Here is an 8,519-nt window from a genome sequence, read left to right on the forward strand (position 1 = left end):
CAGCAGGCAGACAGTCCGACTCGAGGCTTTGAGGGTTGACGATGTTCATAAGACTGAATGTCTTTTTAAAAAGCTGATTTCTTTGATGAGCAAGCAAGACTGAAAGGAGGAGACAGGCTTACCCCGTGGAGTGTTCAGGCTGTCGTCTGTCCTCGGGTGCAGACCCGGGACTCTCCCGTGGCTTCAGCATCGTGGACTGCGTTACTGCGCACCGCCCTGGCTGCCGGAGTGTTCTGTTGGGGCCTGGATGTCTTCATTCTCCGTGACAGTTAGATACACGCCAGCGCCTGCCTCCCGACGGGTGTCCTTCGCCCGCCCCAGCTGCCCCACTGCGGGAAGCAGCAGCCGTGCCGTGCTTGCCCTCGGCTCGGGACCACGTTAGCTCCTAGTTGGGGGGGGGCTCTGGTCTTGCTCATGCTTTGTCCCATGATCACCACGACCCAAAGCCCGGGCCGCAGCTCCGAGAACCATCCTTCTTGGCCACCCGACATCCGTTTAGTGCCTGAGGGTGATGAGGGGGGTCAGGCAAAACTCTCAGGTTGGCTATTTTCTTTTTTAAAAATAATTATTTAATTTTTAATTTTATTTATTAGTATTTTCTTTTTAGGGCATATACACTCACCAGAGAGAGAGAGAAAGTAGGCTGCCAGGTCTGGGACTTGAACTGCAGTCTACCATATGAGAGTCCAGCACCTTACCCACCATACCACCTGCTGGCCCCGATTGGCTGTGTTCTTTGACGTAGGTGCCTTGGGTGGCTGTGCCCAGTTTACAGACTGTAGCAAAAACCTAATTAAGAAGTTAAATATGGGGGACCAGCAGTTGGAGTAATGGCTATGTCACTGGACTCCCATGGAGTTGACCACAGTTCGAGTCCTGGACCTGGTTGCTTAAACTCACACCAGACGCGTGTGCATGCGTGCCCAAGATCCTGAGAGGAGAATGGAGGAGAAGGGATTGCGGTGTGGCCATCCCCCCTGGGGGGGTGATTTCTTGCTTTCTGTCTCTCTGTCTCTGTCTTTCTGGCACACACACGTGCCCTATAGCAAAAATCTTCTCAAAAAAAAAGAAGTCAAATATGCCAGAGGTCCCTCAACATTCAGAAATACACTTTAACTTCTCACTGTCCACGATCACGTTTCTCTGCTGCTACTCCATGTGCATAGCCAGGGAGCCCTGGGGTCTGTGACCCTTCAGTCCAGCTGTTGTTGCACCGAGGTCCTCGCCGGTCCCCTGCGGGGCTGTTTTCGCCGGATGGTGGAGACGGCCGGCTTGGTGGGCTGTCCTGATATCATCGGGGCACCTCTGGGTTCGCAGGTGCATGCGCCATTGAAGGGAGTGTTGACCTCGAGGGTGACAAGGGTCAGGAACCAACTGCCTAATTTTTTACAGATAGAAACTCATGCAGGGAGCTGTGGAGATGGGCCAGAAGTCACCAAGTCCTAGCTGGACACGCCGGACAAAGGACAGTGGGGTTCTCGGGGCATGTGGCCACCCTCACCTGTCCCCTTGCTTCCTAGGAGACTCTGGAGGACATTGACAAGGACGGGGACGGGTTTGTGGACCAGGACGAGTATGTCGGTGAGTGTGGCCGCAGTCCTGCTCAGCCGTCCCAGCCAGGCGGCCCTGCCTGCGTGTCTGGACATTCTCCTCTGTCTGCCTCACAGCAATGGCTGCAAGGCCGGCGGTGTCGACTGTGACCGCTCCTGGTCTCCCCGGCCCTCGTGGTGCACAGGCGGCCTTAGTCGGGGGAAGAGATGAAAAGGCGGCCTCCCACCAGGCTGGCCAGTGCAGTGGCCTGGCGGCTCTGAAAGGGGCCTTTCATCACGCCACCCAGCCTTACCTGGGGAGCCGCACAGGAGATCCCGGGGGTGGGGATCACACTAGGCCCGAGCAGTCAGTGTCGGAGGAACAGACTCAGATCAGACGGAGCAGTGGGCCGGGAGCGAGCAGCTGTGGCTGTGTAGCAGAGGGCCCGGCACCCGCCGGGCTCTGCAGGGAAAGGCTCTCCCTAGAGGCACGTGCCCCCCCAAGCCACTCTGCTCGCCTCCTCCTTTGGGTGGCGGTCCACGCCGGACGTCCTGTGCCGAACAGGCTCCCTAAAGCAGCATGGAGGTGAGTGTCTTGGGGTGTCGAGCCCTGGCTGACCAGGCCTGGGGAGTGAGAAGGGCTGCAGCAGCCCCAGGAGGTGTCCTCCCCCGCGTCCTCGCCAGCCACCCAGCGCTTGGCTCCAGCCACAGGCTGCCTCCTCGTGACAGCTCTTGTCCCCCACGTCTCAAAGTGAAAGCCAGAAAACGGATTCCGGTGTTGACGTAGGAAAACAGGGAAGGGCCATTTGTCATTTGTCTGTGATGTGGGATAGAGGCTAGTAATTCCCTTTCCCTGTAGCCGAGTTGCACTCAGTGGCCGCCTTGTGGGCGTATGGAGTGGGCACCGTCAGCCAGGATCCGTGCCTTCGTATTCTTTAGTGAAGAACAATACACTTTCACACTTTCTTCTTTTTCTTCTTTTTTTTTTTTTTTTGAGAGGCTTTTGTTATAGGGTGTGTGCACTCGCCAGAAAGACAGAGAGAAACAGAGAGACAGAAAGTGAGAACTCTCCCCCCAGGGAGCATGGCCACACCGCAATCCCTTCTCTTCCATTGTTCTCTCAGGATCTTGGGCACGCACACACGCCCGGCGTGAGTTTAAGCCACCGGGTCCAAGACTCGAACCGTGGTCCACTACGTGGGAATCCAGCGACGTAGCCATTATACTAGCTGGTAGTCCCCACTTTCTTCTAATGAGCACACAGTCCACTGGGTCCTGAGCCCCAGACACTGTTGGCTCTGTCCCTGGTAGCACAGGGAGCCCTTGCCACGGTAAGGTGACATCGGTCTGCAGCTTCGCAGGCTAACGATGCTGACAGCCACCTCACCAGTGCAGGCACGGAGCTGCCCCTGCGGGCACACGCACGGACCGGCGCTCCGAGTCGGTGGTGATGGAATGAGACTGACAAGAAGGCTGACTGATCGGTAGAACAATGCAGCGGCATTGACGGGAAGCCTGTGCTCTCCTGGCCTCCTGGACGCTGCACAGAAAAGGGGCAGACTAGAGCAAAACTCCCTGCATGGCTCTGCCTGAAAAGAGTATCCCATTTGTTTTTTCTTTAGAGTTACTTTTGCTAGAGGGCACTTGTGCTCACCGGAGAGACAGAGACAGAAAGTGAGAGATCATCCCCCAGAGGGATGACTACACCAATGCCTTCTCCTCCATTCTCTAGGGATTTTGGGCACCCATGCACACATACCCGGCGTGAGTTTAAGGTTGCCAGGTCCGGGATTCAAACCACGATCGACTATGTGGGAGTCCAGTGATGTAACCGTTACACCACGTGCTGGTCCTAGGAGCATCCTGTTCTTTACCCTGAGCAGAGATAGAGCTTGCAGATTGAGTACTGAGCAACCCGTGATCTGAGGGACCCAGTGTATCAACTTGTCTGACAAATGACTTCCTTTTTGTCTGGGGGAGCCTTTTCAGACAGGGACGGGTGGGAAAGTGGGGTGGTGTGGAGAAGCGGGAGGGCTGGAAGTGACAGCCCTGACTGCCCGTTTACGAGCTGTGTGCCAGGGGAGTCTTGCAATCACTCCCACCTCCGTTTCCCAGTCTGCCGAGTGGGAATGAACACCTGCCCTAGCAGGACCGGACGAGGCTCAGGTTACCAGGTCTGTGTGGCAGCCCTTCTCCAGACCCTGTGCAGCATCAGGTGCCGGGAGCCAAGGGTCTGGCCTCTCTCCTTCCTCCACCGCCTGCCCCTTCCACCTGTCATTTCCAGGCGGTGCTCCATTCGCGAGAAGCTGCCACAGGCTAGCTGTCTGTCCAGGAAGACCCAGTGACGGAAGAGGCATGCACAGGGCATCTCCCGATTTTCCTCTCCCCTGCCGTTTTGTGACACGGGGTGATCTGTCTTCCAGAAGGGTTATGAGGCGTCATAAAATGACAGAATGACATAAGCCCCATGCGTCACAAGCTCCACGGCTAGGGCCGGGGTGGGAAGCAGCGCCCGTGCTCCTGTGCAGCGCGGGGCCGTGTCCGAGGTGACCTTGGCATGCACATCTAATGGGGCCCAGTAAGCGCCTGCTTCATGCGGTGGTCATGGACACCCAGAAGATGCAGGCGGAGCGCTCTGTCCAGCCCCTGGACCACCACGAGAGCTTAGCCTTGGTCACAGCGAAGTGTTCGCCTATTTGTGCCGGTTCGCATTGGCCACTGGCCCGTTTGACCTGCATGGTAACCCCGACCTGAGGTACCATCCCCATTCCACAGGCGAGGAAAACTAAGGTTCAGTCGCTGAATGACATAACCCAATCCCAGCCCCAGGCCAAGTCCAGCGTCCCTCTCTGGGTCCTCCGCCCAGTCTTCTGGATCCTCACGTGACCTTACAGACCAGTCATGGCAGAATCACCTCCGAGACTCCCCAGAGCTCTGGTCTTCCCCGGGCGGCCCCCCATCCGCGAGAGCCTGCCACAGGCTAGCTGTCTGTCCAGGAAGACCCAGTGACGGAAGAGGCATGCACAGGGCATCTCCCGATTTTCCTCTCCCTGCCGTTTTGTGACACGGGGTGATCTGTCTTCCAGAAGGGTTATGAGGCGTCATAAAATGACAGAATGACATAAGCCCCATGCGTCACAAGCTCCACGGCTAGGGCCGGGGTGGGAAGCAGCGCCCGTGCTCCTGTGCAGCGCGGGGCCGTGTCCGAGGTGACCTTGGCATGCACATCTAATGGGGCCCAGTAAGCGCCTGCTTCATGCGGTGGTCATGGACACCCAGAAGATGCAGGCGGAGCGCTCTGTCCAGCCCCTGGACCACCACGAGAGCTTAGCCTTGGTCACAGCGAAGTGTTCGCCTATTTGTGCCGGTTCGCATTGGCCACTGGCCCGTTTGACCTGCATGGTAACCCCGACCTGAGGTACCATCCCCATTCCACAGGCGAGGAAAACTAAGGTTCAGTCGCTGAATGACATAACCCAATCCCAGCCCCAGGCCAAGTCCAGCGTCCCTCTCTGGGTCCTCCGCCCAGTCTTCTGGATCCTCACGTGACCTTACAGACCAGTCATGGCAGAATCACCTCCGAGACTCCCCAGAGCTCTGAGTCAGCTCTCCATTGGCCGTCGCCCTTCCAGAAACGCGGGGGTCACATATTCCATCTTCAGCCTCCCCCACTTCCCGCCGTCTTCCTAACCAAGAAGGACCTTCCCTTCCAGCCGATATGTTTTCGCACGAGGAGAACGGCCCCGAGCCAGACTGGGTTCTGTCCGAACGGGAGCAGTTCAGTGAGTTCCGGGACCTAAACAAGGACGGGAAGTTGGACAAAGATGAGATTCGCCACTGGATCCTCCCGCAGGACTACGACCACGCGCAGGCCGAGGCCAGGCACCTGGTGTACGAGTCCGACAGGAACAAGGTATTCGCGGGCCCAGACTCGCCGCCGAGGGCAACCGTTGACACACGGTTTAGTTTGCTGTTGTGATGGCAGGGTCAGCTGGTGAGATGTCCTCACCCGCCCCATGGTCCCGCAGGAGGGGCCCTGGGCACTGGAGCAGATCCCGTGCTCACCCGCGGTAGCTGCTTAGGCCCAGGCTGTCCCGGGAGTGCACCGCGGGCATGGCGCCTCCCAGTCCCGGCTCCCAGTAAGTCCTGTCATTCATCTGCTGGAGCAGGATGTGGATGTAAAGAGTGTGCCCTGCATCACCCTCCAGCCAGCTCAGCCTTTGCTCGGTCTCGGACAGGTATCAGGTGTGAGCGTCAGGCCGGGGAAGCCCACCCCATCCATGCCTGGACCTGAGCCAGCAGGCTCGCACTTCTGGCTCCATGTCCAGTACCTCCGTGTTCATCCTGTTATTATTATTTTATGTATTCATTTCTTCCATGGAGACAGGCACCCCCATGCCGTGACCCCCCTGCCTCAGCAGCCAGATCACAGGCACACGCGTGTCCCCAGGGTGTCAGGGAAGCCTAGCATCACAGAGTGGCATTGCCGCCGGGCCACCAGCGGGCCCTGTGCTCCCGGGTTGACTGATAAAAACGCAAGTAAGGGATTTGTTTAGAGCAAAGTCCTGCCTGCCCACCTGCTGGTCGCTGCAGTTCTGAGGCCGTGCACAGCCAGGGTATGCGGCTAGGGCACGAAAGGGAAGCAGGCTTCCCGGGCCACCTGGGGACTGCCGGCCTGCTGCGGGACTTCACTGCGGGTCCGCGCAGTGCCCGCGCCCTGCTGAGCTGCCAGCGCTCAGGGCGTCTCCCCTGTACCCAGGACGAGAAGCTGACCAAGGAGGAGATCCTGGAGAACTGGAACATGTTCGTCGGGAGCCAGGCGACCAACTACGGGGAGGACCTAACGAAGAACCACGACGAGCTTTGACGGGCGCTCCAGGACCGGCCGCTGGCGTGGCCTTCCGGACTCCGACGGCTCCCCGTCTAACGCATGGCCATCGTGTCCCCCCAAAAGCAAGGCTATACGGTGTTCACATTTGGGTAATTCTTTTTCCCCCATTCGGCATTTACTAGGAAATGGCCCTTACTCTTTCAGTCACATTCCTCCAGACTGAATTAAAATCCTGGTAAATTGCCATTCTCTTTGGGGACAGATCCATTGCTAAGACGTGGCTACGTTTTGTCCGTTGAACTGAAGGGGAGTAAAACTTAGGAAGCCCTGTTATTCAGAAGTCGGGCAGGCTTGGGGGGGCGATACATGGAGTGACGGCTGTGTATTTTAACTGCCAGCTTTTTTATCTGTCACTGTTACGTGGTTGGCGAGCGGATTCTGACTAAGCCCTGCTGGTGTCCCCACAGCAGGTTATTTCAGACCCCCTCCTCGACTCCGTACTTACTGCAGGCGGCATGGAAAAGCTCTGGGCGTTTTTTCCCTAGAGACCTGCAACTGTGCACAATAAATCCACATCTTTGTTCTTTTGTCTTTATACTAAGAAGCAATCAAGGAAGATAATGTGAAAAAGAAGGGAATTTTACAGGTAGGGAAGGGTAATGCCAGGCATTTGAAGAACGATCGGGAAAGGGTAAGACTGCAGATATACTTGAGAATGCTTCCTTTACGTGTGAGTGAGGTAGGCCTGGTCTCTGAAGTAGCGGCTAGCAATACCGCCCACCTCTGCCCATCCCTGATTGGAACGAGGCGGTGGGATCCTGGCACACCATGCTGGGGCTCTCGGGCGGGCCCTGACCAGCCCGGGGTCTCCACAGCCCTCGGACCTCGTCGGGGATGGCTTCCGCCTTGGAAGTGGGACAGGGGGTCTCAGCCATTGCCGGAACTGGCAGAAATAATCTGGGCAGGTTGAAATTTCACCTTGTGAAATGAAAGCGAAGGAAATAAAGGACCCCCTGAGATTCCCACTGCGTCCTGTGCTGTCTGACCTCAGGATTTGTGACACTGTTACTCATAAAGAATTACACGAGGGCAGGGGGTTCTGAGAACGGGTAAAGGCTGTGGTTTTTAACGGACTAAAGCGCTCAGGCTGTGCTCACATTTACTAAGGAAGCATCCGTGCTCCTGCCCGTCTGTGCCGTCTTTCTGAGATGGGGTCCACCTGGGAGACCCCAGTCCTCCCAGGGCCACTGGGGCCCCACGGCATCTGCTCCCACCCACCTCGGTATCACCTCCTCACCACTCGCCCTGTCCCCTCCACATTCCAGCCTCACTGACGTTCTGGTCATCAGACGCGCCGAGGTCTTTCCCAGGTTGGCCTCCGGCCCTGGCTGTCCCCTCAGATATAGGACACTATCCCTTTTTCTCAGGTAACTCCTGTCGCCTCCTCAGTGAGGATTTTCAGACCACACAAGTAGCCCACTGGCCCCATCCCATCCGTTTCATGTTCTTGGTGTGCACCGCCCACGGTCAGATCTGTTTTCTACCGCCGCTGCAGATCGCCACGGCCCAGGAGGTCACCGCCAGGGATGCACTGCACCGGGGCTGGGTCTGAAAGCCAGGTGTCGGGGCCGGTGCTCCCTCCAGGGCCTCTGGGAGCCTGGGAGCTACTTAGCTGTGGTCCTGGCATACCTATCTCCGCCTCTGCCTTCTCTGCGTCTCTCTGTGTGCCTCTTACCAGGACACTTGTCACTGGATGTAGGGCTTGTCTACAACCCAGGGTGGTCTCATCGCATGGGCTTTAACGACATCTGCAAAGACCGTCTTTCCAAATAAGGTCATGTTCGCGGGTCCCGGAGGGCCGGGAGCCAACTCTTACCTCTTGGGGGGGCCACCACTCAGCCTACTGCACACCCGCCTCTCTAACCGGACACAGCACCGAACAGCGGCCTGGCCCGCCCGACTGCTTGTTGCCAAGCCCGGAACCATGGCATCTAGCACACAGCAAGTGCTCAGTCGTTATTTGTGGAATGAGCGAGAGTGCTAGTAGCTTCAATGAAAGGGGATTTAAACATAAAAACCGTCGCACTTGCGGAATGGGACGTTACGCATCTCCCGATTCCTCGGTGCTTAACGGCAGCCAGCGCTCAGGGCCTCTGCTC

At 57.5% G+C, this 8,519-nt stretch overlaps 1 protein-coding gene and 1 long non-coding RNA gene across 2 annotated transcripts in view; one reads left to right on the forward strand and one right to left on the reverse strand.

Annotated features, from left to right (window-relative positions):
* The window catches only part of RCN1 (reticulocalbin 1), a gene marked incomplete at its 5' end in the record, with an annotated part of 13,218 nt that extends 5,835 nt beyond the window's left edge, over positions 1-7,383 (forward strand). Inside the window, 3 exon segments of the mRNA XM_014587984.2 lie at positions 1,521-1,581; positions 5,243-5,442; positions 6,289-7,383. Of these exon segments, the coding sequence (XP_014443470.1) occupies positions 1,521-1,581; positions 5,243-5,442; positions 6,289-6,396 (369 nt within the window).
* LOC106734920 (uncharacterized) overlaps positions 6,523-8,519 on the reverse strand; it is a 3,057-nt gene continuing 1,060 nt past the window's right edge. Inside the window, exon 2 of the long non-coding RNA XR_001370408.2 lies at positions 6,523-7,141. This is a non-coding gene — a long non-coding RNA (uncharacterized LOC106734920). The remainder of the gene's footprint in view (positions 7,142-8,519) is intronic.

This window comes from Tupaia chinensis, unplaced genomic scaffold, assembly GCF_000334495.1.
Source record: "Tupaia chinensis unplaced genomic scaffold, TupChi_1.0 Scaffold000037_18, whole genome shotgun sequence".
Lineage (NCBI taxonomy): Eukaryota > Metazoa > Chordata > Mammalia > Scandentia > Tupaiidae > Tupaia > Tupaia belangeri.